The sequence below is a fragment of the Eumetopias jubatus genome, unplaced genomic scaffold, assembly GCF_037043125.1.
Source record: "Eumetopias jubatus isolate StellerSeaLion01/CBP00866 unplaced genomic scaffold, mEumJub1_p1.0 scaffold_6, whole genome shotgun sequence".
Lineage (NCBI taxonomy): Eukaryota > Metazoa > Chordata > Mammalia > Carnivora > Otariidae > Eumetopias > Eumetopias jubatus.
In genome coordinates, this window is record NW_028274812.1 from 18,014,482 (window position 1) to 18,041,886 (window position 27,405).

Consider the following 27,405-nt stretch of genomic DNA (forward strand, 5'->3'; position numbering starts at 1 on the left):
AGTCCAACGTCTCATCGGACTTACAGCCCTCTAGAGCTCCATGTGGTCAAGTACTAAGAGTATGTACATTTCCTTCTCTGAACAAGTTAGACTTGTGGTCACCTCTCATTCTATCTTGCATTGAAAAAAAAAAAAACAACTTTCCGCTGAGAAAGGAAAAAAATCATTCTTCTCTCATTTTTTATTAAAGATTGACTACATAAAATTACTGGTTTATGAATCAATAAAATTTGATATCCAAATAAAATATTGTTATCCTTCCAGGAAATTCTCAAACACTTCAAAAATCACAGAGGGGTATTTTAGCCGACACGTGACATATACATCAATATAAAGCATGGAATTTTAATTTCATAGTTTTGGAGAAAATGCCTAAGGGGAAAACAAAACAGTAGGTAAAATTCACCTACATCCTTGGAGCCTCACAAAGAAAACCCCAGGGAACAGAGTATGTACACCACAGGGGTGGCCTGTCCCCATGGTGACCCAGAAGGTGTGAGGCCACTAGAACCTTGGCTCCAAAGAGTCTGGTTTGCTCCGGGCCCAAGGAGACTGGGTTCATTCCAGGACACCCCAGATCAGAAAGACCTAGACTCCTAGAGGGCCATGCACTTGGCCTGTGGTCAGATTGGTGTCTCAGAAATGCTGGCACAGACTCTCGCCCCCATCACAGGGCTCCATCCTGGCACGCCACCTGTGTGTACCGGTTGTGTGCACTGGCAACAAGTGTGAACAAAGGGCATGTGTGCTCAAATGGCTAGGACCGTGGAAGCCAAACTCCAGACTGGGTTTGCAACTTGAAGAGAACCAAAAGTGAAGGCATCATGGGGATGGAGGCGGTCATTGTTCATTGCCCGTGCAACAGCAGAGCATCTCAGACAGGGAGAACAGGGCTTCCTCCATATACGATGCGGCATCACCGACATTACCCACCATCGTTTCTCAGAGACACTAAACATGCAACTGTGTCAGTCCCATTGCTTGAATGCAAACCTTTTTTGCTTTTCCTCTGACATATACTAACCATTGCATCAGAATTGTTGCTGCCAATGTGTAGAGAGCGGTTCGTCAAGTCAAATCCTCCAAAACTGCAGGTTCTCTGTGGAAAGGAGTGGGTAGGGTGGGAACAATCCAGTTACGTTTACATCAGCCGACCATGCACCAACCCAACACATTTCCCATTTGCAGGACAATCATGAACCACAACTACGTTACAGGATGAAAGTAGGGAACAAGAAATGATGAGAAAAAAAAATACATGATTCATGTTTTAAGGAAATTTCCCTCGTGTTGTCCTTGCAGAGGCCACTGGAACTGGGCCTACCTCAGAGGTCTAGAATCCCCTTAACATGCAAAAACCAATTGGTTTAAAACACACACACACACACACACACACACACACACCAAAAAACCACCCACATGTTAGGTGCTCTAAGATTCCCTGTCGTTTAGCAACAACAGATCATCCCCTTCCAGTCCCCGGATACCAGCTGCACCCAGTAGTGATGGTGAGGGCACCCATGTGCTCAGAGTGGTCTTGGAAACCCAGGTCTGAAATCCTACATAGGTCTGCCACTGACAGCAGGCTTTTCCAACAGACTCTTGTTTTGTTTGGTTTTAAATTGCTGAGAAGGGGAAAAAAGGTTATGTTTATAGTAGTCCAGTCAGGCCAAGAGGATTACTCACTCATTGCTTCCTTGACCTAGCCAAAAATGCTGCTAACTTTCCCATCTAACTGCCCAACTTAACTAATGATGACCCTTTTACTCAGAGTGTATGAAGACACCACATTTGCCCAGAAAGAAAAGGTTGATTCAGTGACTGTCGTTGACCACACTCTTGAATTCCAATAGGAAAAACATGATGTTATAAAGAACGAAAACCTTCTTGTCCTCTAGTTGGTTTCAATCTTTATGGAATTGCTTATATTTCAGCAATTTTATATTTCAGAACTTGCTTTGAATTCTGTTGTTCCTCCAGCAAAAGCTATTCGATGGCCACTCCCCCACCCCAAAAAAATCTGTTAAGACAGGCTCAAAGCACATTAATTTCTGTTACAACCGACTTACTTTTTAAGCAAATGGTAATAAAAGCTGAATAACAGATTTGGGTGCCAATATTTTATACTACTTTTTTCTCAAAGAAATCTAGTTAACAGCTGTTCAATGGAAGAAATGACCAGAAAAGCACAATGTAGACTATAAACATTGCCTGTTTAGAATAAATATACTTGAGATATATAGTAACTGAGCTGAGAAAGCAGAAACATCCAGGAAGGAAAATGCCAAGGTTTCTGGAATCTCACAGATGGCCCTGGTCCTGCTGTTTAACTTGCTGCGTGACAGGTAAAGTACTTAGACTCCAAACTCTGCTTTGTCCGTGAGCAGCGGACTTGCTGTGAATACACTCTTCATCACAGCTGCCCTGAGGATTCGGCAGCTTGTCCCGACAATGACCACACTCAGGTTTAGGCTTAGTCGCCGTTCTAAAGATGCAAATGAAGGGCTGAAGCTCAGTTGTGGGCTTTACATTCTACGAGCTTCCATCAGAGCCTCCCAGGAAGGAACCGGAAGTGAGAGCGGGCAGGCATGGCAGAGTGGGGGGGCCAGCAGACACAGAGTGCTGCAGGGGACACTCTGGGATAACCAAACTCAAGAGGCCACACAACTGGTTTTTCTCCCTCACCAAAGCTGCCGCCGCTGCTGAAAGTTATCTACCATGGACATAATTCTAATTTTATATTAAGTATCGATGGGCAATCTGATCTCCCTTATAGTCAACCTCATTGTATTCTAGTCTATAAAAAGAGAAAGACCAGGGTGCCTGAGTGGCTTTCATTAAGCGTCTGCCATCGGCTCGGGTCATGATCCCAGGCTCCTGGGATCGAGCCCCACGTCGGGCTCCCTGCTCGGCGGGAAGCCTGCTTCTCCCTCTTCCACTCCCCCCGCTTGTGTTCCTGCTCTCGCTGTGTCTCTCTCTGTCAAATAAATAAATAAAAATCTTAAAAAAAAAAAAAGACCGCTTTATTCAAAAACACCAAATCCCCCAACCTGGCAAGCAAGGTTATGGCCACCTCTCAAGCCTAATTTTTAACGTTTACCTTCCCTTTCCGGCTTCTAATGCCAAATAGATTTTCGCATTTTTGCAAAGGCAGTGATTTTATCCTAGTTCCTTTCCTGTGACTCAGGGCTTCACAGATACAGTATGGTACCCAGATGCCTCATCATTTTATGGCTTCTGCATTTCCCTGCTTCAAATTCCAGCATCTACTGCAACACTGGAGCCCAGCACGTACTTTCTGATGCATATGAAATAACTGAGAAAGAATTTATGTGGAAACTTGACTGCAATAAATTAGAAGCTCATTTATGTCTTCATATGCCAGCTGTAGGCATTTATTCCTAAAATAAAAAGCTCAGAGTGAAGAGTGGACTGGGTTTCTTAGCTACCAACTGTAACCTCTCCCAGTGATATGCTAAGGTGTCTGGAACAGACTCTTCTTTATCATTGGAGGAGAGACAAAGAATGTAACAGTAAACGTCGCTTGAACGAATCTTCAGCTTTTTCTGTAACATCAAGCAGTTCCCGAAACAGCATTCCTTCAACAGAGAACACAGACTGTAGAGAGGATAGTAAAAGAAAGTAAACCAATCTTCGCCTCTGGTGATCTACATAATTGAAACCTAAGTGAGGTGTTTTTTTTTTTAAGTTCCTGTATCTCCTATACAGCTAACAATAAGAACATTTGGGATAGATGCTTGCGGATGAGGAGAGCCAGTCGATGGAATGGTCATGCAGTTGAAAACATGTTTTGGGTGGGTGTGGGGGGTTGAATTTTAAAAATGGACAAAATTCCAAAATGTCATGCATGCCTGTTCCCCAAACAAAAACTGAATGACCAAATAAAAAGCAAGACAGGTGACCATTTCCAGTGAATATACAGCATTATCATTTCCCTGAGGTTTCATCAAGCAAATATGGCATTTTTTGAAAGACAAAAGGATCAAGTTTAAAGAGTAAAGGAAACTGTGCACTTTCAGGTAAAGTGGAGGTGATATGACAAGAAGGATGGAAAAGGCTGTTCAAAGTAAACCAAGCAAGGAAATTAATCCCATAAAACCAAATCAAACCACCCCAAAAAACTGTTGTTATAAATGCTTATTTACCCTTACATTCTCCGAATAATTGGAAAATTAAATTTTGTCTTCCTGATTGTGCAGTTACACTTAACAGGAAAAGGTATGTGCAGATTTCTAATTTAGTACTGAACACGTATGTCCAGTACTACCTCAGGCTCATAGTACCTTAAAAATACCCAGCCTTGGGTGACATCTGGGATAGAGATTACACAGTACCACCATGTTTATAGGAAGGAAAAAACTTGGTGCTTGAAAAGAAACTTGCCCCATGTCCATAACTCAAGGTCAGTGAAGAATTAATCACTGGCCCACAATTTCATTAGCACAAATCTTGGAAATAGAACTTCTAGAAAGTCTTGCAGAAGTTACATTATTAGCCTGGCAATAAAGGTGAGGGAGACGCATGAGGAATTCAAGGTACTCAAGGTGGAAAAATTCTCAGTATGACATGATTTAAGTTCATGGGGATGAGTAACCAATCAACAGAAAAGAGGGAGATCCATCAAGGTCATGTGCAGATGAACTGGGCAGAGCCCCTCTCAAGCTAATAAATTAAACCAAGACTGGTTCGCCACAGCATTTTACAGAAGACCTGTGGGTCAGAACTGAAGGAGTGAGAAAGAGAACTCTGTGATGGTACAACAAACACAGAACCAACCACAAACTATCACCATGACGTATAGAAAGAACCAGAAGGGAAGTTGTCACAGTATTCAAGTGTTAGAAGATTTGTACGAATGAGAAAAGATAGAAAATAAGCTCCAGCAAGAAAGTTAACACATGTGGGAACATCTGGAAAACCTAAAGCCTAGGATGGACCTACCAATCCTTTTGGAATAGGGAAGGTCATTTTAGGGATGGCATGGACCGATCGGTCTCCATTTCCACAAGAAGCAGAACTCGACTGAATGAATAGAAGTTAGAGCAGTTGTCCGGGGAAGAATATCTGATGCATGAATGTGAAGGAACCCCAGGAAAAATCCCCTGTAGGAGGCTCCACAATAGTTTATTCCTTCAGACCCTTAAAGGGGGACGCAGCTAGCAGTCCCAGTGGACTGAACAGGGCGTCAAGGGACAGGGGGCCAGGAAGCCCACAGAATTCCTCACTCTGTGCCTTGTATGGGTTCTGGTGGAAGCTAAAATTTGGGTGGTAATTTCAGGGAGGAAAATGCTTATATCCTCAAGGTTGAACATAAGTCTCACCCTAAAAAGCAATCTTACTAGGTTTCTAATAATTCAGTAATAAAACTGAAAAACATTTTTGACTCTAAGTACTTTATTCCCTGCTATGTACAGAAGAATCTATGGGGCAGTGGAAGACATCTCTAAATGTCCACCCCTCTGTTTAAAGAAGATAGACACACTATCAAATAAATTTAAATAAAACAAGAGCTCTAGTATTTTTTGCCCCTCTACCTTTAAGAGCTTTCTGCTTGGCCCTACTAATCAAAGAAATGTACTTGACGATGTTTTCAAAATCACCAAATCGGTGATTGTGTTGATGACAATCTTTCCGTGAGCCAGTTTCTATTGTTTTAATTAACTGAAAGAATAAACGTGTCTTTTAAGAGCAAAACGTCCTTCTGTTTTGAATCAGCTTCTTTGAGGTCAAGTGACAGGATGGCTGAGAATCAAGACAGCCACTCCTAGAAGGAGGCCAAACGCCACCCCTGTACCCTGAAAGCCCTCCCCTGGATCATCATCGGTGTTTAGTTTCAATTAAAAATCAAACAGCTTCAACTGGCAAGAGGCCAAATGGAAAGGAAGCTATTGAGTAGGGTTAGAAATCTGAGGTGATGGCGGAATGGACCCTGAAGTCATGAAGTCAGGTGCAGAAGAGGGGGGGAGGGCGCCAGGCTCCACGGAAGAGAGGCCATAATGCTTGACTGCACCTCACAGAAATGACAAGGCCGTCCTGGTGACCATCTCTGTGACTCACAGACTTCTGGTGGATTCTCAAGAGAACCCTTTTAGTACAGCGGTCGACCGTGGCGGCCCACTTCCTCTTGGTCTCCTCCTCCTCCTCCAGCAAGCACCGCCTCAGGTCCTGCCTCTCGGCCTTGCTCAGGGTCCTGTCGGAGGCAGGACGCACTAGCTGGGTCAGGTTCAGGTGGCCGTACAGGCTCCGCTCCACCACGTAGGTGATATTGAACTCGCTGACCGCGGGGCGCCCACGCACCCTCCTGCTGGGGGCGCCGCAGCCCCCGCCCCCTTTGGGTTTCGGCCGGGGCAGCTGCAGGTCGCAGGCAGTGCTGTGGACTCCTTTTCTGGAGGGACGCTGGCAGAGAAAAGCTCTGGAACATGAATAGTTAGTATCCATTTTCTTCAAGCGGATCTGCTTCCGGACACTCTGGACCTCCTCCAGGGACACCAGAAGGTGGTGCCTGCGCCGGCGGCTGTCATAGAAGCAAACGCCGTCCGTACTTACCCCATGGCTCAGGGACCCGAGGCCCTTCTTCATCTCGCCCTCCGTCAGGGAGCGGGAAACCTTCTGGGCCTTTTCTTCTTCTGGATAGGAGAAGAACGTCCCCATCTTCTTGGGGGGCTTAATCAGGCCCCGGCTCTCTCCTTTGCTGAAGGTTTTGACCAACTTCCGGCCGGCTCCCCAGGTATCCAGGCTGCTGGACGATGGAGAAGTGGTGAGAGGGTCTGAATCATCTTCCGGAGGTTTCTCAGGAGAGCCATCAAAGAAAAATGGCTTCTTGTGCACTCCAGAGTAAAGGGCGGACCTTTCATCCAGGCCCGGGGAGTTCTCAAACAGGTGCTCCTCCCCGCCTGGAGGGAAAGCAATACGGACAGGTTCACGGTCTCTTGTACATACACCTCTACGTCCTCTCACCCAGATCTTTCTTTTCGTCATAGCCCCTGCCCTACAAAGAATAAGCTAATCCTCACAGACACCACAGCGATCCCCTCCCTGTATCACTTACCCTCTTCATAAACCCGGCTCCCACTCAAATAAATGCATGTAAAAAATAATCCAACTGTGCAAATGTATGGTTTCACACAAGCTTAATGTTAAAAGGTATTGGGTGTGTTTTCTTCTTTAAATATCTTTGTAGAACAAACACCTTAAGAAACCTACTCAAAATGCCATTTGGAAAACCTAAGCCAGTCATTATCACCATACTCCTTAGCCCTTAGCATTTAAAGATAATTACCCTTCTCCTCCCCACTCCAAATAGGATTACCCTCCCCCAGTTTGTAAGTGCTGTCCTCAGAAGCTAGGAATCAGAATTTCTCCCGTCTGAAAGGCCCTCCTGTTGAGTCCGCTTGGTTTTTTACAGTCACAGTGTGATGAATGCCACGTGGCCGATAGTGATTTTTTTTTTTTTTTTTATTGGTACATGTGCCACTGAAGTAATTAAATCCCCAAGGCAGTTTGGGTGCAAAGACACCATACAGGGTGATAGTGTGCAAATGCAAATGACAAATGGTCCCCAGGTGACAAGTCAGACACAAGAAGTTAGGGAACTGGGGGATTCCAGCCAGACATGGCCCTCAACTGGCCCTGCTCGGAAGCAGCAAGGGCATTTAAGGGCCTGGCCACGCAGGCAGCCCCATCGAGCTTCCACTTTGTTTCAAGGATTCCAGCTCTTGAAGCCTTCCCTGGAGCAAGGTATTGAGCCAAGCCTTCCGGAGCCCAGTGGAAAGGTTTGGACTCACTGGCAGGAAAACTGAGTTCTTTCCTGTGTGTGTTATGTGAACAGATGTGAAAAAGAAGTAGGTCAAACTGTGGGTGTAGCGATCCTAACTGGCTGTGTCCCTTTAATTATAAGGAAACGTTTGAGCACTGCAGCTTTCCACCAGCTGAACCGTGAAAAGGAAAAAATAAAAAGTTCCTTGGAACAGAGGGGTGGCCCTAAATACACGAGCTGGGGTGGGTAAATGTCAGAGCTAGCTGCTCACTTCAGAAGGAGAAGGACGAAAGGACTGGCAGCAGTCCTTTCAAATTCTATTCTTACTTTTCCAACTGATGGGAGTTATTGTTACAAATGTAAAGAAAATCAGAACTGTAGTTATGAAATACAATCCCAGATGGATTCTGATGTCACGGAGATGGTGGTAGGGAGGGAGGTTCCAGACCGTGTCCAGCCCAGAGTTCTCCGTCATCTGCAGCACAAATGTATTCCCTGGAGGATTATCCCTGGATCCTTCACAAGAGTGTAAAAGCAAAGTCTAGGCTTCAGAGGGGATATTCGCCAGACCAGAGGCAATGTGCAAACATCGTGAACGTCTCCTGCTCTTCCTCAGGACACCTGACTAATAAGGTATGGAGGCCACGGGTCCTTCTGCTGTGAGAAGTAAATATGGCAGTCTCTTCTAGATCAAATCCAGCCTCCACTCTCAGGAAGAAGGGACGGGGCCCAGATGAGAGGCACAGCCTGATGGCAGAGGCAGCCCACTCTGGACTCCTCTACAAACGTGTCCAGACCACAGACCATGGCTTTACATTTAGCCCGGGTGTCCACGGAGATGGCAAGGCCCTCGTCCACCTACAGTCTGAAGGGGCCTTGGGGAATCCAGGTGGGTCTACTGGGTACTTTAACGACCTGTCACCCAACAGCGGTCTGGAGATTTTCTGGACTCTGTATTTAGAGCTGTCATCAGAGCTTCCCTACTTCCATGGCACATGTGAGTCTGGAACCAGCTGGTAGGCACCTGCCCGTGACCTATAGCTCTGCGTCCTGGTTCTGAAAAGTCTGCATTTGGTAACTGGAGGGAAAAATGACCAGTGCTTCTCCAGTGGCTGCATCAGCCTGTGTGCTGAGGGCAGGCCTTGCCTGGGGTAGGTTCTTCTGTGGTGGGTCTGCCCCGTGGCCTGAAATCCCAGCCTGGACTTGATTCCTTGGTCCAGAGCACCACTGCTCCCATTCTGGGACCTCCAAGTACAACCATCCTTTGGAAGAATGGTGGTCAACATGCAAGGCCCCGTAGTGATTTGGTGTGACCTACTTTACATAATGACCTTTATCTGTTCTCGTCACTGAGATCCGAATGCGGAAGGAAACGCGGCTAGGGTTTGGGGTGACTTAATGCCAAGAATCCACCTTTATGCCCTGATTCCAGCTCTGATTCTGCCACTCACCATCTCCATGACCTTGGGCAATAATTGCATCTCTCCGAGTCTGTTTCCTCACCTGTAATAACGTCTGCCTATCCTAGAAATATCTACTTCAAGACTACTGAAGATGATAAAATTAAATGAAAAGAAATATGTGAAGGCACTTTATAACCCAAAAAGGCACCGTACAAAAGCTAACGATTCATTACTGGGTCACTGATAAGCTGGGCCAATGAGGGAAGAGGGTCGGTGGGTATCGGCTCTAGGAGAAAAAACACCAAAAGGGCAGATGAAGGGGGTGCCTGGGTGGCTCAGTCGGTTAAGTGACCGCCTTCGGCTCAGGTCATGATCCTGGAGTGCCAGGATCGAGTCCCACATCGGGCTCCCTGCTCGGCGGGGAGTCTGCTTCTCCCTCTGACCTTCTTCCCTCTCATGCTCTCTCTCTACCATTCTCTCTCTCTCTCAATAAATAAATAAAAATCTTTAAAAAAAAAAAAGGGCAGACGAAGGGCACTGACCTGGCCTATGACTGAATATCGTCTAGGGTCATCTGTGCCCTGGATAAGGATTTGAAACTCAGTCAAAAGGGTGAGACTAGGTGAGAGACTCTTAACTCTCCTGGCTCTTGCAGGACTCCAGAGCTGAGGGGTGGGGAAGGGGTGGGAGCAGAGTGGAGTCCAGGTCACCTGGACTTAATTCTGGGCCTTCTGCCAGCTAGCTCAGTGACACTGAGCGAATTATTTAACCTCTTGGTGTGTGTCCATCCCCTCATTTGTGAAATGAGGATGGTATTAATGCCTGCCTCTGGTGGCTACTCTGAGGATGACATATTAAAACGAACATAAAATCTAAAGTGTGTAGAAAAGTGGCTGGCACACAGGATGCTCTCAGTGCCGGTGAATAATCTTCAGACAACTTAGTATTGGCACAGACACATAGGAAGGGAAAGGCTCAACTCTTTGAAGGTCCCGGGGCAGTGAGACAGGGGTTACTGGGAATGTGAGTCTCTCCTGCTTTGCAGAAGCAATGGCCAAGGACCCGTTCTTTCGCCAGCGAGGAAGCTCAGAGAGTGCCTCTCCACAGGATTTGGAGGACCGTTCTCGTCTATAGTCTGGCTGGGGGGCAGCCCCACGCGGATGCCCTGAGCTGCCCACACACACACCTGACTCTTCTCCTGGCAAAACCGACAAGTCCAGTTAGCGGCAGCCCAGCGCCCCAACTCATCAGACACCAGAGGCTAATGGGGGCTCAGGCGCATTTAATCCATCTTCCATCAGTGGCACCTAATTCATAACCAGATGAATTACAGTTCAGGGCTAGAAGCCCGTACAATTACTACTTCTTACCCTAAAGCTACCCCTCTAGGTATGTTTTTCCCTTTTGTCAACTATGTCTCTCAGAGATAGTTCGAAAGGCAGCCCTAATGCCCACGACAACTCTGTACGTACGGGCAACTGGGGGGTAGGCCCAGAGTACCCCGCATGTCACTCATGTGTTCTCATTTATGGACAAGACCCACCAATCCATTCGCTGTGTTTTGAGATTTAATTTTGGCAAGTGTGAGAGGTTTGTTTTAAAATGTGGTACCCAAGGTTGAATGATGGCAATTCCATATGGTTCTCCTTACTATTCCAACGGACACTACGTGTGTGATTTCGTTAAGAGCCGCCCGTGAGAGGAAAGCAGGCTGTATTCTGTACTGTGAAACCATGACTGACACGCAGGTGTTAAAACAACCAAATGTAAAATCAGCATCGCACCCAAAGGCAAGCAGAATAACCATGCAAGAAGACACCCACACGAAACCTGGAATTCAACACAACTCTGTGCGAAGTTGCCCATAAGCACGTCTCTCTCGCTGCCCCTCCTCCCTTCTTTTCCTTTCTTGCCTCCATGCTCCCCTCGTAATACCCTCACCTCCAGTATTTCTCTAGCGGAGTGAAGCTGGTAAATAATTACAGCAAACAGAAATTTAAAAACAGCAATAAAAACAGGAAACCCTCCTCTATGTAAGTCAGGGGAAATCCCAGTTCTCTTCATGCCTTGATTTTATTTGCGTAAGACAAAAAAGGCCTCTCAATGATCATTTTCAAATCTACATGTTAAATTTTTGAAATTCCTCAAAATGTAGATATGACATTTTAACAAGTCATGTGCTTTTTAAAAATAAGACCTATTCTTTCCAGTATTTTTTTCCAGTTCACTTATCATTTTCCAAACAGGAAATCTTATTCTTTTACCCTTTTGGGAGATTCTTACACGATGCTGCAAATGCACACTGCTAACAGGAGTGACGAATATGGGTGAGATTTAAGCTGTCATAATTACACTTTAAAGGTTAACTATTCACTACAATAAATCCAAGCCTGTGCCCCTTCTGACATAATTGCTTCATCTGACAAGCCGCTTAGCCAGCAATATAGCTCTTAAGATCCACTTAGAACCTAAGGTCCTTAGAGCCCCATCTGAACCGATTCCTGAGACTGTTTACAGGAAGAACAAATCATCCCCTGGAGATCCGAAAGGATATTACGTGCCTCGATTGTTGGATGTTTGTTTGAGATGGATGTATATCAAATCTGGACTAAATTCAATGGGCAAAAACTGTGGAAAGAGCCGAGATGCCCTTCAACAGACGAATGGATAAAGAAGATGTGGTCCATATATACAATGGAATATTACTCAGCCACCAGAAAGGATGAATACGCAACTTTTGCATCAACATGGAAGGGACTGGAGGAGATGATGCTCAGTGAAATAAGTCAAGCAGAGAAAGTCAGTTATCATATGGTTTCACTTATTTGTAGAACATAAGGAACAGCATGGAGGACATTAGGAGAGGAAGGGAAAACTGAAGGGGGGGAATCGGAGGGGGAGATGAACCATGAGAGACTATGGACTCTGAGAAACAAACAGGGTTCTAGAGGGGAGGGGGTGGGGGATGGGTTAGCCTGGTGATGGGTATTAAAGAGGGCACGTTCTGCGTGGAGCACTGGGTGTTATATGAAAACAATGGATTGTGGATCACCACATCAAAAACTAATGATGTACTGTATGGTGACTAACATAATAAAATAAAATTAAAAAAATAAATTCAATGGGCAAGAACCATTGTCCTTTGGGCACAGAGGCCACTGTTGAGAAGAAGTTATAAGATAAAGTTGATGTAAAGTGGTGTACGCTCAACATTAAAGCTGTGGCACATCTTGAGAAGACTTCCTTGTCACACACTAGCCATTTCCCATCGCTGTAACACGAACAGTAGTAAGCCTCCCGAGACGCTGGACGCCAGGATCCCTAACATGCTGAGCAATACCCTGCTCACATGCAGACCCGAGGCTCTCTCTGCAGCCTCAGCCGGGATGCAATCCCTTTTCCAGTTGAAATCATACTCTTTTTCTACTGAAGAGCTGACCCCGCCTGATTTAATTTGGAATAAACAGGGCGGAGCATGACTTTTTTTTTTTTTTTTTTTTACCTTCGGTGCTGGGCTTTCTCATCTCTTCCACTCTGATCAGTTTCTTCCTCACTCTGCGAGTGGAGTTGACCAGCTTGTGTAACCTCTTAAACTTCACCGACTCCTCGGTCTCATCATCCGATTGTTCTCTTGACTGGCAAAGAAACCAAGGAAAAGTTAATCAGATCATTGCCCCAGAGCCTTTTGCTCTGGCAGCCGGGTGCAGCCCGGCCTCCCCACCAGTCTGAGCTCTGGCAGCTGTGTGGCTGCACCTGGGGCGCCCACCGATTGGCCCGCCGGGGCTTACGAAGCCGCACACACCACCCCGGGGCCTAAGGCGGTGGAGAACCAGGTCCCAGGCACCGCGACACACCCGGGGGCCCTGGACCGGCACGGGGCCTCCTTCTGTTGAACTCCGACAGGACTCTCTCCGCCAGGCTGGCCCTGTCATTCCAGTCCCACTGCTGTGGTTTGGGCCCGGCTCTCATCTGTCTGGCCCATCAGGACTACTCAACGTGGTCATCAACTACTTCTCCAAACCAAAATTCTGTTGACTTGTTCCAGTCCTCCTCCAAAATCAAAAACAGCAGGGCAGGAAAAGGGAAGAGAAGCAAAAAGCAGCCTCCCGTGCCATTCGTTAGGCGGGCCTGCCACACCTCGGCCATGGCTGCCGCCTCTTCCGGCTCCTTGCGAGAGCTCCTAGGGAGAGCATGAGGACAGACGCTGCATTCCTCCACGAGGGACAAGGGAAAAAGCTGACCTTTTCAGCCATACAGTACAGTGCATATTCCCCAGCATCCCATTTCATTTTGCAGCGATTCAAGTATGCTCAACCCAGCTGTTTTCCCTCAAGTATCAAACATTACAGAGAGGAGAGAAAAAAAAAAAATCTCTCCGCAGCAGTGACCCCAGTGAAAACAATCCTTTCCTTGTGAACAAAATGAGGGTTTTGGTTCCAAGTCAGCTCTAACATTCAATATGCAGCTTCCTCTGTTTTATCTGTTCAAAATGTGAAAAAGCAAAAGCAATCTGCAGCTCCAGGGGCGTGCTGCATGGACCGGGTGCTCAGGCGGTCCCGGGAGCGCAGAGCCCAGCCGAAATGCGCAGCCTCCACGCACCCCAGGCAGCCCGGGAGCAACCCCAGCTGATTCTGCACATCCTGGCAACAACCTTCTCTCCCACTTCCTCAAACCTAGTTCAAAGAAATAGTAAAGGCGGAAATGCCTCATATAAACAACAACAAAGCAAAACAAAAATCACAGCTCTGAACAACTGGCCTAAAATGAAGCCAGTCCCCCGCGAGAAATCGACAATCGAATAGGTACGCAAGGACTGCAGAGAACAGTGCTTCAAGGGTAAAGAAGGTGGAGATTCCATGAATTAAATGGTGCAGCATGTTGAGTCCACAAATATTTCTGTAGCACTGTGGCACTACATAAGGCATAAATACAACCCATTTCCTGGCCTCTGTCCTCACCCTGAAGCTCCCAGTATAAGGCCATTGTACTTTCTCTCTGCAGGACTATAAGCAAACCATTCACCCACTGAAGAACAATTATGATAACCCAGAAATGGCAAGTCATCAGGACAGGGGGACTTCTCAGGCTTCCCTTCTGTGAACTGTATTCAATGTCTCCAAAATTCCTAGATAAGATGTTGCATCTCCATTTCAGAATTAAAGTGAACTACCGCTTAGCTGAGCATAAGGAAGAGAAATGGAACCCCCAGGTAATGGGAGAAGGAGGTTACACCACATGCTGGCAATGAGATTTAACATGTTTGGTCTAAAACTTACAATGTAAACAATTCAAATGATATAGGAAGTATGGCTTCTGCTACCTAATGGTATTGTCTGGCTTGAATTTCATTTTTACTTGGCTGAACTGTTGATGTGTGATGAAAATGGTCAGAGTGGTCAACCAGAGGAATAAGAACTGGGTGAACCCTCATTCTGGGTAATCAGCACCTGAGCAAAACCGTAGTGCATGGAATTACACAGAAACATTGAAAGTATTCTGCCTTCTTGATGTGTCTCAAAAAGCTAAGCAATTCTAAGAGGAGAACCAACATCATAGGGGACAAACCTAGAACATGTTTGTAACTGTCACATTAAAAAATTCTTAAGTCGGGGAGGGGGGTGGGGGGATGGGTTAGCCTGGTGATGGGTATTAAAGAGGGCACGTTCTGCGTGGAGCACTGGGTGTTATGCACAAACAATGAATCATGGAACCTACATCAAGAACTAATGATGTAATGTATGGTGATTAACATAACAATAAAAAATTTAAAAAATAAATAATAAAAATTCTTAAGTCAAAAATAAATAAGAATAAAAAATTCTGAAGTCAAGTGAAAAACGAAATGAGCACAGGTTGTTTATAATCAAGACACAGGAAGCTATGTCAGAGAATGAAAATCAGTGATGTGTGCGCGTGCGCGCACATGTGCGCACGCGCGTGTGCGTGTGTGTACCTTGTACCTAGTTTGGAGGTTGCTACCGCTGCTTGTGGTGGTGGTGGGGGAGCTCTGTGTGCCTGTGCATTCCACAAAGACAAATCATATGTAGGAAACATGCCATCAGAGGGAACTTCTGAGGAGAAATGAAAGAAGTTAAACCGGGACAACAGAATTAAAGGCAAAGATCCCCGCCCCAAGTCCTACTTTCCTCTGTCCTGATTCACTGTGGTGAAAAATAACATATTCCAGGTACTTGTTTAATTGCTTTCACATGTTCCATCTATTTTTGAGAAACAGGATCTCTTTAGAACTTTGAACTAATGTTTTTATTTTTCTTAAAAAAAATGAAGACTTTAGGGGTGTTTGCCACTGACAAATCACAAATCCTAGCAACCAGTAACTTTTCATTATCATGGTTTGGATGCTAAACAAGGTAGATGCAGCACAATGTATATGAAGAAAAATGTAAGATAAAACCAAAGTCAATCAAGATATATCCTCCCTTGAGTCAGCCTAGAAGTCACTGGAGTTAACCAAGTGTATCCCAAGGATGCTTTTTATTGATAGAGAGGTGTTGACTTCTCACTTCCTCCTGAGTCCAGAGGATAAGGAGTTGTAAAATATTTGCCTTTAAAAAATTCTCTCCAGCTGTTTTAACATACTCTGTAAAAGGCGTGCATTTCTTTTAAAATGGGGACTAAAGCTTACATTCCTCATTTCATGTTTCTCCTTTTAAATAAGCACACACCACTTCCCAAATACTAAAAATAACTTATCGTGTCTTTTTTAAAAAAATATTTTATTTATTTATCTGAGAGAGACAGAGACAAGAGAGAGAGCATGAGCAGGAAGGAGGGGGAGCAGCAGACTCTCCGCTGAGCAGGGAGCCCAATGAGGGACTCGATCCCAGGACCCTGGGACCATGACCCGAGCCGAAAGCAGATGCTTAACTGACTGAGCCACCCAGGTGCCCCTTGTCGTGTTTTTTTATTCAGAAAATTACACCCCCAGAGATGAGGGTGTAAGAATTTAAAAATAACTATGCATGAAATCTTTGCACCTGGAGGAACTTTGGTAAAAGATGAAGTAAATCTGCATTACATATAAAATGAATGGTTGATTTCAAGAAACAGACTCCTAGATTAAACAGAACTACTAGAAAACAGGTTTTAAATAAACCGAAGTGAAGAAATAACAGTGTATGTTTATGCACGTTGTAACAGGACCCGGTATTCTCCTCCTCTCTGTCCTGCCCCAGGTCAGAGGACTAAAGTAAACTTTAATTTGATCATCGTCTAAATGAGAAGGTGAAAACTAAATCATCTGTATAAAACTCCCCACCTCTAAACTTTAGTCGTAAAAGGCAATTAATGTATTCCACCAAAGGATGTGGAAAAATGGATTTACATTACTGTAAATAGAAACATTTGATTTCCAGCCTTTCTCTTGCAGATTTTTCCACCAGAAAGCCCATATGGCTCAACTTTTAATTACTTTGGCTAATGCTATATGTAGTAATTCTGTGGTGAATGCTTAAGTGTTTCATTTCTGGTTTCCATGGCAACATTACATCAGATTGCAGACAGCTGGCTCCACAGTTTTAAACCATAACAAATTGACCAAGCCAAGGCACAAAACTAGAGCTGCTTTAAAGAGAGAGTACACCATTTGCCTGCCAGGGTGCTGAATGAGGAACCTATGGGGCCCACTTGGCAGGCGAAGGAGGGTGGAGCCTCCTTCTTTCTCAGCTTCTTTTGGAACATGTGCGTCCTTGACACATCTGCAATGTTCTAATAGGAAAGACATGGAGCCAACGTGGAGAACTTTCCATAACACAGCTACATTAAAGATGACCAGGAAAAAGGAGCACAATTAATAGCATCTGTAGATAGAAAAATTTGTGTGCTGGAGCAAACGAAAAGCATCCCCTCACTTTCAAGCCTGTCAGTGCAGGTCGGTACCAGGTAAGATATGCCAGTGGACCCACTAAAACAAACAAACAAAAACTTTCTTCCAACTATGATGCCCTGTAACAAATGTTTTCCAAAAGCCACATAGCACAGTCTTGCAGGCACGGGAGCACTGTCCCATAATAGAAGTTAAACTGAACTTGCAAAGAGCAAACCAGAACCCTTTTGGGGACTGCTCGAGACCATGCTGAGCACAGGATCACGTACGACTTTGTCTTTTGCAGAAATAAACTCAGCTTGTTTCCCCAGCTCCAAACACTCAGCACACTGTCCCAATTAGCAGCCAGACTAAGTCAGTTTATCTCCCCTGGAGCCACATAAGATATTTAAGCATTTCTGAATGTATCCTGAAACTGGAAATGTATCTGCTTATGAGATTCACACAACGGTTTCTGGTTAACTGGGTGCATAATCAGACATAGACACTTCAACTTCCGAGATCCACATCATCAGTGGCATTAACCTTAAGGGAAGGAAGCCGATCGCTTGTAGGTTTATTATGAAAAGCGACATCATGCAAGGCTGTCTGCAGTCAAGTCCTCCACACTGAAAGCCTCCATGATTGACAGTTGAGCTCCCACCACGTACACTCAATCTCTTGAGAATTGCTCTATTCTCAAAAGAATATTCACTCTTCTCCCCCCCCCCCCAAAGCTACATCTTCGTACTGAGTCAGCCTGCTAGGGAAGAGTGCTCAGAGTTACACAGCAGGGAAGGAAAGGACAAAACTCGCAGAATTTGAATAGAAAGAGCAAAGCCATCACAGCCGGGTGCAATGGAAAAGCTTTTCCTTGAAGTGACAGAAAGCACATTTTCCCTTTGCCACGGAACACAGCCGGTGGACTTACCGGCTTCGGCATCGAGCAGGCGTGAGGGGCGACGCTGCGCTCGGCTGGCACCCCCGCCCCCTCCCCAGGCTGAGAGCGGCTTCACTCCGGGTCCGTCAACTCTGTAATCTCAAAGTGAGTGTGAGGCACTCCTCGAACATGTTCCTTTGGAGTTACATGATCAGACAGGCTCCACCAGCACAGATCAGTATCCGAAGGAGGAAAAAGTGAAGACACTGGATTCAATTAGCTGCTTTCTGCTTGCTGCCTGATTCCCCCGTTCCTTGCTCACTGCATAACTTGTAAGAAAGGCATAAGTCATCAGCTCTAAGCAAATCTCCTATTCACCACCAGGAAAAAAGGGAGTGTTGTACGTGGCAAACAATCCCTGTTTTCACTGACGAAGGCTCCCTGACCTCCCGCTGGCCTCCAGTTCCTTAATTACTGTCTATGGAATTCCAGAGAGAGAAAAAAAGAACGCGGGAATCTGAGCAAATCCGGGACAAGGACTAACCCTTACAAGTGACTGAACTTAAAAAAGATCGCCTTCGCAGATATTCTTCCAAACACCCCCTGAAGGGAGTAGTCTCGATTGAAAATAGACACCTTCCAATGGCTATTTTTGACATTGCTGAATTAAAACTTGTGATTTTGGTTTTCTCCCGAAGCTGTCACTTTCTGTCTCTCCCCACTCCTTTTTTCCTATTTTTAACTACTAAAGTAAATGTCGGGTACTTCCTGTCCAGTGATACCTCTAAAACTGTCTTACCAAATCGTTTCAATGATCACCTCAGAGCAGCTGAGCTCTCTTGGATGCTAGAAACGTGTGCACAGGGCCTGTGTCACCAGAGGACCATTTCATTTTCTCAGGGGTGTCTGGGAAGCCACAGGCACACGCTCTTACTGACACAGAATGTCACCTAACAAGACAGGACTGCAAACCCGTATGAAGTCTCCACGGCATGGGTTGCAAGTCCCGTCTGGATTTCAGGAGTAAATTCATTCAATCAGGTAAGTCACGTATTCCCACTGGGCGGTCTAGCTGCCCAGTCCTAGGTGCCTCTCTCCTTGTGTGGGCCTCTATTTATGTATGTGCAAGGTCGCCTCTCTTGGTAGGACACCACACACACACACACACACTTTTACCATGCAGAGGTCCCAGGTTGTGCCACAGAGCACCAGAGCCCCATCCCCTTTTCCTGGGCCCCTTTGGCAGCTCTCTCTCTTCAGCAAGAACTGTATGAATTGCCCACCCCCCGCCACCAATTTTCTTCCCCAGAAGTGTCTCCTCCGACTGTAATGGACTTTCCAATTATTTCTCCCCCAGGGTCTGCTACACCTTCTCTATATTGCCTAGTCCTGCCAATCTGCTCCCCTACACCTTCTCTGGTTTCACATCCACTCCCTTCCCCACTGTCTTCTGAGGGCCCACACGTACCACAAATGGTGGCAGGTGCTTTTCAGACATTAATCTTCCAACACCCCTATTTACTGGATGCTCATACTTCTCAGGCACTGTGCTAGGTATTTACACATTTGACCCAATTTCACAGCCAGTAAATGACAGACGCAGAATGTGAAACTTCGTGGTTTTGCTCCCACACCCGCAACCCGCACAGGAGCTTTCTTCCCCCAAGACCGCCAACCACAGTGCATGCAGGGTTATGCTCAGAGTTCCTTAAAATGGTCAGTAAAAGTCCTTGGTTTCAGAATTTCCTGGTTACCTGGTGCATACTAAGAAAACGTATTTCACCCCAATGGAAGGGGGGTAAAGGGAAGAGAGGAAAGCCACAAGACTTTGGAGCTTGAACAACCTGGTTTTCAATTTCCAAGTCCTCCAGCAAATCACTTCACCTCTATGGGCCTTAGTATTCCTCCACGCAAATTTCATCTGACAACAATGATCTTCAAGTGTTGTTTTAAAAATCGTGTCTGTACAATCAACGAGTGGAGCTCAGTGAGTGCTTATCACAGCTGTCATCTGTTACCGACTGGGATTCCAACAAGACTGATTTTAATTCTTAAAAACTGCTGTTCTAGGTGCTGTGTATACACAGCAAAGGCAAAGAAAACACGTGAAAGCTAATGATAGGGCCAACATCTGAGGCTGGATCTGAACAGCCTATTTATTTTTTTAAAAAGATTTATTTCTTTATTTGACAGAGCGAGAGAGAGAGAGAGAGAGCACAAGTAGGGGGAGCAGCAGAGGGAGAGGGAGAAGCAGACTTCCGGCTGAGCAGGGAGCCCGACACAGGACTCGATTCCAGGACCTGCAGATCATGACCTGGGCCGAAGGCAGATGCTTAATCGACTGAGCCACCCAGGCGCCCCTGAACAGGCTGTTTAGATGCAGAGAAGATCCTGAGCAGAATTAGGAGCCAGAACTCTGGAATCTGGCAGAGGTAGGAGTAGGCTCAGGTCCCCTTTATGCCACTTGTGAACAGTTGTGTGTCTTAATTTCTCTCATTTATAGAACAGGCAGTGATGGGCGCCTGGGTGGCTCAGTCATTAAGCGTCTGCCTTCGGCTCAGGTCATGATCCCAGGGTCCTGGGATCGAGCCCCGCATCGGGCTCCCTGCTCAACAGGAAGCCTGCTTCTCCCTCTCCCACTCCCCCCTGCTTGTGCTCCCTCTCTCGCTGTCTCTCTGTGTCAAATGAATAAAATCTTAAAAAAAAAAAAAAAAAAAAGAACAGGCAGTGATAAGCCTCCCAGAACTCTTGAGGAGGTAAAAAGAGACCTTGAATGTGAGGCCCAGAGCCTGGTTGGCAATGGTGTCAGTGTGAGATGCACGGGAAGCCAGGCACTGACTGCCCCGGGTTCTGTGAGGAGCTTGGGGGAAAGACACATCCCTGCTTATCCTTCTAGAGGCCTACTCCTCCTGTAGGCGCCGTTAGCTGTTGCTGCCACAGCCCTTGGAGGATTCAGGTCTTTATGAAGGTACTCAGCGTTGGCTACTACATGGGCATCCAACACAGCTCATCCTTTCAAAGACAGGAAGGTCCACAGGGACAAGGGACCGTGTCTGCCCCCCAACCCTGTACTCATGGTACCCAGCACGGGGCCCACCCGCAGTGGGCCCTCGGTAAACGTGCGTGTCATCCATGTGCCGTGAAGAAGTTTAGACTCTCCCACCCCATCGTCCCCAGCCCCTGCTATGGTATCTGAGTAACTGCGGGGTATTTGCAGGACTAGGTTGGGCCAGGCCACCCTGGGAAGCTTCTTGGCGGAGGGCAGCTGGAAACTGGGGAATACACTTCATGAAGGAAGGGCATCACTGGACTTCTTCACTGGGTAGTGGGCTTGAACTTAGCACACAGGAAGTGTGCAAATTTGTGGAGGACAGGTTTCAGCATCTGCCAGCCACTCTAAGGAACTGTTCGTTGGGTCCTCTGAGCAAAGTCCAAAGGCGTTACGGCGGAGGGCGGGGCTCTGCGTGCTTAGAGCCCTGTCCTGATTTCCAGCTTCTGTGCGGGTCTCTATGCAGGTACTGTGTGGAAAGGCCTCTCACGGCATCTGGTTCTCATCCTTTGACTTCCTCAGAGCACCTCAAATACTCCTCTCTCATGTGCCCACACACCTTTGCACCGGCGGATTCCTTTTTTGGGATCATCTCTGCCCACCCCAGGGACTCTTCTAGCTCCTAGCCATCCTTCAGTATTCGGTCCACGTGTCGCCTCCCCTGGAAAGCCCTCCTGGCCTCCCTCCTCCTCTTCCTTAGGCTGTGTGGTTGCAGAGCACACACCATCACAGGACTCGGCCCAGAATATGGGAATCACATAGTACTCCGTCCTTCACTCAACTTCATGAAGACAGTGGGCACTGTGCTATTTGTTTCTGTGACTGTATTTCAGTAACATTTATTTGATTACATGTGATATATTTTTAATTGGAAAATGTGGAAAATGCAGATACAGGAGAAAAGGAAAGGAGAAGAAAGGAGGAGAAAAGGAAAGGAGAAGAGAGGAGGAGAAAAAGAAATCACCTCTACCCTCCCACACTCAGATAGAAAAATTAGTCATATTTTGGGACGCCCTGGGTGGCTCAGTTGGTTAAGCGGCTGCTTTCAGCTCAGGCCATGATCCCAGGGTCCTGGGATTGAGTCCCGCATCGGGCTCCTTGCTCAGCAGGAAGCCTGCTTCTCCCTCTGCCTCTGCCTGCCACTCCCCCTGCTTGTGCTCTAACAAATAAATAAATGAAATCTTAAAAAAAAAAAAAAGTCATATTTTGGCTGATATCCCCCCGCTTTTCTCTCACACGCACACATGCGTGTGCATGCACCCCCCACACCCTAGACAACCTTAGGTATCTATGTCTGTTTTGTGTTGTGTTGACAAAAAAGGATGACTGCGATCTTAGCTGCTCCTTCTACACTCACAGTCACTATCAGGGTCCCCAGAGCCTCCCTCACACGAACACACAATATGAGCAGAAACAAAGAGCCTGCTGAGAGCCGTGACCCTCTCTGAGCCGCACTGCCACCTCTCAAGTTTTCTCCCGGAGAAACCTTGGAGCACTCAGTGGATACTGTTCAAACTGTTTTAAAAATTTGCTTTTTCTATTAATATGTTTTGAACATTTTCTCATGTCGACAAATGTCCAACAAATAAAATACAATATATTCATAATTCATTAGTATTCACTTAAGTAAGTCATGATTTTCTTAATGCCCTGAATCATCGGACATTGGCATGTTTCTGATTTTTCAATATCATAAACAATACTCTGATGAAGAGTTTGTTGTAACATTTCTAACACACCTAACACATTCTTCTTTTTAGAAAAAATTCTTAGATTATAGAATTTATGGGTAAAAAAATGGGCATAGCTTTAAGTCCTTTGATACATATTAACACTTTTCTCAGGAGAAACACTGTATATGATCTTATTTTTAAATCTCACAAGTAGTAGAAAAAGAGTGTCTTATTTTTAATTCTCACAAGTAGTGTAAAAAGAGTGTCTGGGGCGCCTGGGTGGCTCAGTCAGCCACTCAAGCGTCCACTTGATTTCGGGTCAGGTCGTGATCTCAGGGTCTTGAGATCAAGCCCCACATCCGGCTCCTCACTCAGCGGGGAGTCTACTCGAGATTCTTTCCTTCTCCCTCTGCCTCTCCCCCCACTCACGTGTGTGCTCTAAATAAATAAATAACATCTTAAAAAAAAAAAAAAAGAGTGCCTACTTCCTCACACAACTGCCAACCCTGAGCATTACAATATTCTTTTACACTGAGACAATTAATATAGGATCTGTGTTTGTGATAAATAGATTATCGCCTGGTTGAAGTCAATGGATGGATGCACTGATTCAAGGTGTAAGGAAGAGCAAGGAACTGAAATAGCAGTGAGCCGACTCTACCTGGGCCTGCAAAGGTAATAATCCAGATGTCTGCGGGCAGAGCCCCCATGGAGGTTCAGAGATATGATCAGCATAAGGAGCTGTGATAAATGTGTAAGAGGAACAAAGAGGCACAGGCATTCAGAAGTGGGAGAACTCACCTTTGGCTGGGAAAAACCGAGGCATGCTTCACTGAGGGGAGGGGCACCTGCCGTGAGTGTGGGGGCATTTCCGGGTTCCTCCGGGATGCTAGAAGGCCAGTGTTTAGATGGCCCCGAGGCTCACTTCTTTCTCCCCCTGACCTTAGATGCCTGCCTTTTTGGACAGGCAAAGAGAGATCCAGCTCGGCTGCCGCCCTGCTAAACAGCATGTGACCCAAATCAACAGCAGCTTTCTGGCCCTCCTCTTTTCCAAGCCTGATTTCATAATCTCTCCAACATGCCTGATCATCCTCCACTGGTCCAAGAAGTGATGCATTCAAGGTCACTCCCTACCTTGGGGGCAGCACATTGGCTGCGGCTAGGGCATGTTCAAGATCAGCACTGATGACTGTCATCAGTGACCGGCTTGTGGCAGGGGCCTTCCGCCCGGGGCCCAGCCATCAGTTTAATGTGTTTCCTTTGTGTTTATGAAAAAAATTAGTCTCGCTCTCTAAAGAAGTCAGAATTACATTTTGAAGTGTTTATGAGTTGTCAGCGTAACTATAGACAATGTGAAACACATTGTGGGGTTTTTATTTATTTCACAAAGGAATCAGGGAAGGACGCATCTGTTTAAGTAAGAAATATTTTGCTCATTAACTGGTGACATCATTACCCTCTGAAATTAGAAGATTTTTGTCAGCATATGGACAAAAAGAGGAGATTCCATTCTTCTCCCAGAGGTGCAGTATAACACTGAAATAATCTCTCTGGCAGTTTCAAAATTAACTAGTTGTCGCCAGATTTGAAGAAAGAAGAGGAAGAGGAGAATATAATTATATGATACTTTTATTTGTAAAAAGTATGTGAGAATTTGAGGTAATATTACCGTCCCCCAGGGGCAAAGGCCTGTCAGCACTTAATTCATTTAAGAAACTGTTTAAAGAACCAACTATAAAAACCAAAGGAACAGCAAATGGCTGCTACATTCCACAATAAATTCTATTCTTTTTCTTAAACTCCTGAACTTTGCATTTTTTTAAAAATCACCCCCAAATAAAGTTGCTAATTTCCCCACAGGAGGAGGGAGGAAACAGAACTCTAGGAGTCCTATAGCCGAGTTTGTGGAGACTGGGATGATGGGTAAGCCCACCCACCCCAATTCTTCAAGTTGCCACGGGGCAGAAAAATGCCTTTCCTTCTCCTCAAAGCGGTTGACGGGGCTGAGAAAGGTAAGTGGAGGAAAGAGAACTGGATACTTCCTTTACTCTGTAAACGTTTGGAAGATTCTTCTGCCTGAGATTATGTCGCCCTGCCCAGAGGCCAGAGAACCCCACTGTTCACATAAATTAGCTGAGTTAAGGTAACAAAGACATGATGGGAAGCAGTCAAGAGCTCTCCAGGTCCTTCTGTTAAGAGTGGGGTAGTGTTACCCAAAGCAAATCTATGGTGCCAAGCACACTGAAGACTAAAACAAACACCAAACCCACTCACTCTCGAGTGCGTTCAGTTCTCACATAGCCTGTGCCATGGAAAAAGGATGATTCAGAACAGAACTGCCAAGTAGGGCAATTACATATGCGTTTGAGGCTCTAGTTTCTGGAGCTGATAGAAGTTTTCATCCCAAAAGCGGTAAGTCTCCTAAGGGATTGGGTGGTGTTTGCAAAGTCACATTACTTTTATGGCGTCTGAGACTGACTGATTCATGGATCAGGCACGATGACTTCTTGGACAGGGCTGCCAAACAACCTTGTCCAGGCATATGACGATGAAAAAATATAGAAAACTGATAGAACCTACATGGCAATGGAGAGGAGGTACAGACACCAAGTTCTATCCTTCAACCAAAACTTAGGCCACAGATCAGCACAATCGTCTCTTGAAGCTGGAGGCAGATGGGCCAATTTCACTTCCTAGGGTCATGATCTATCACCTTAACATAACTGTCCTTATGTCTCTAGAACAAATAATAAGCAAACTTATTTCAATTGAATAATTTCAATAAACAAATTTCCTTCCAAACTGAAGAAATCTAGGCTGAATCCTTAGAAAAGAATCATTCAGAGCTAGAATTGTTGTCTGTGGTCCTCTCCTTGGCTATCAAGTCATGATGATTGCTGAAAACCAGACCACAGAATATCCTTCCCAAAACAACTAACAAAATAAGCAACAGCCCCCCAAAAACAAAATTACTAAAAACTAGCAAAAATATTTCACCAAGAGCACCCAAACAAGGAAATGCATATTATCTAATATATTAAGCTCTAAAACTTCATGGTCAGGGGAACCTGGGTGGCTCAGTTGGTTAAGCATCTGCCTTTGGCTGAGGTCACGATCCCAGGGTCCTGGGAACAAGTCCCGCATTGGGCTCCTTGCTCAGCGGGGAGCCTGTTTCTCCCTCTCCCTCTGCTTGTGTGCTCTCTCTAATAAATAAATAAAATCTTAAAAATAAAACTTCATGGTCAAGGGAGGAAACAAATTTCTGAAGCCCAAACGAAAAGGCCTCACTAATGTAAAAGCCACACTGGTAGGAATCTTGAGAATTATTCCATGGAATTTCAAATTTCAAAGGAAGTAAACTGTGTGGCCTTTTTTTTTTTATTATTTTTTGGTCTAGGACCAATGGAAATTGCTTCAGGAGAGTAATGAGTGAAAGGATGGGAAGTTAGTAGTAAAGCTGATCCTGAGTGAAATAAAGCCTCTTAGAAATTCACCAGAATTGGGGGGGGGGGGGAGAAGAAGTTCACCAGAATTGGAGAAATGAATTTAAAGCAGACTGGCTATGGCCTACCCCTTCCCCCACACCATGTGGCATGAACCATAGTGCAGCACATTTAACACAATCTTGGGAGAGGGAAGGCAGAGCCCAGGTATGCTAACAAAGACCAAATTGCCCCTCGGAGGGGGGGTATCCCCACTTTTATAGCAACAACAAACATGAATGGACCATAAAACAAAGCCCTCAACTGCAGCTTGGAAGAAGGGAAACAATCTCCTCAGCTAGCATGACGAACAGGTCTAAATGTGATCTTCATTCTATCAGCACGAGTAGAAACTCTGACCTGAGCTGCACAGGCATGATCAAGGTGAAAGGAAATGTATGACAACTATTCAAACTTAAGGCAAGGGGGAAAAAAAGAGAGAAAAGTATGGAAGAACACAAAGATCCTATCTTTTGATTCCATCCCTCTATCAGATGAAAATACAACTCAAGGAGCAGGAAGAAATTCCTAACAGTTGCTTCACTCTATAAAACAATTTAAGAAGAACACGAATTCAATTAAATGAGACTTCAAAGACAAGATGAATAACATTAATGATATTAATTTAAAAACTGCAGTAATAAGGAAAGAGAGGACCAAAACAATCTATTGCAGAACCACTTTGTAAGTAGGAATGAACAAAGAACCAGGATCTATACCCTAGAAGTCAAAATACTGACAGAAAAGCTGTATCATTTAAATCCATTTCCTCCTATGGTCCGAGTTTTAAGATTTACCCAGCTCTTCACCTAAGCTCAAGCCTTGCTGCTATCTCCACCTGACACGTTTCTCTCTTCTTCTGGTGAGCTCTTCCTTGGCTTCAGCTTCTCTCTCTGGGAAGGCTTCCCACACTCTCCTCACTAGGGCTTAATGGACTTTGTATGTATAGTTAATACACTGGGTAGAACTATTCCAATTAAATCCTCAACCATGCTGTCCACTTGTCTGTCTCTTCCTGTCAAATACAAACCCCTGTGTACAGGGACTAGCATGTAGTAGGGACTCAGTAATGCTTGCACAACAAATGAGTAAAAGAATGCTCAAGATGGCATTCTTTCATCTATACCCTGGGTCAAAAGTGCAGGTAAGAAATCCTTTTAGGAACTAATTATGCAAAGCTATTAGCATTATATCAGTAACAGTACAATCAGTAAGGGATGATAGAGGCTGTGGTGTGGTACAAAGAGGGAGAGGAACAAGAAAACAGAATAAAGAGATATTTCTACAGACACTCTTCTGTCAATAGAATGTGAATT

General features: G+C 45.4%; 1 protein-coding gene across 6 annotated transcripts in view; it reads right to left on the bottom strand.

The window, feature by feature from the left end:
- Window positions 1-27,405, bottom strand: part of SASH1 (SAM and SH3 domain containing 1) — a 181,992-nt gene that overhangs the window by 25,394 nt on the left and 129,193 nt on the right. For 3 of the 6 annotated variants that reach the window (XM_028103358.1, XM_088024235.1, XM_028103359.1), the window contains 3 exons: window positions 12,683-12,815; window positions 6,568-6,914; window positions 1,025-1,099 (listed from right to left, as the gene is read on the bottom strand). In XM_028103358.1, coding sequence (XP_027959159.1) covers window positions 1,025-1,099; window positions 6,568-6,914; window positions 12,683-12,815 — 555 coding nt within the window. Of the gene's footprint in view, window positions 1-1,024; window positions 1,100-6,078; window positions 6,915-12,682; window positions 12,816-17,936; window positions 17,949-27,405 lie in introns of those variants that run through there. The other 3 variants (XM_028103361.2, XM_028103360.2, XM_088024236.1) reach the window with 3 other exon arrangements.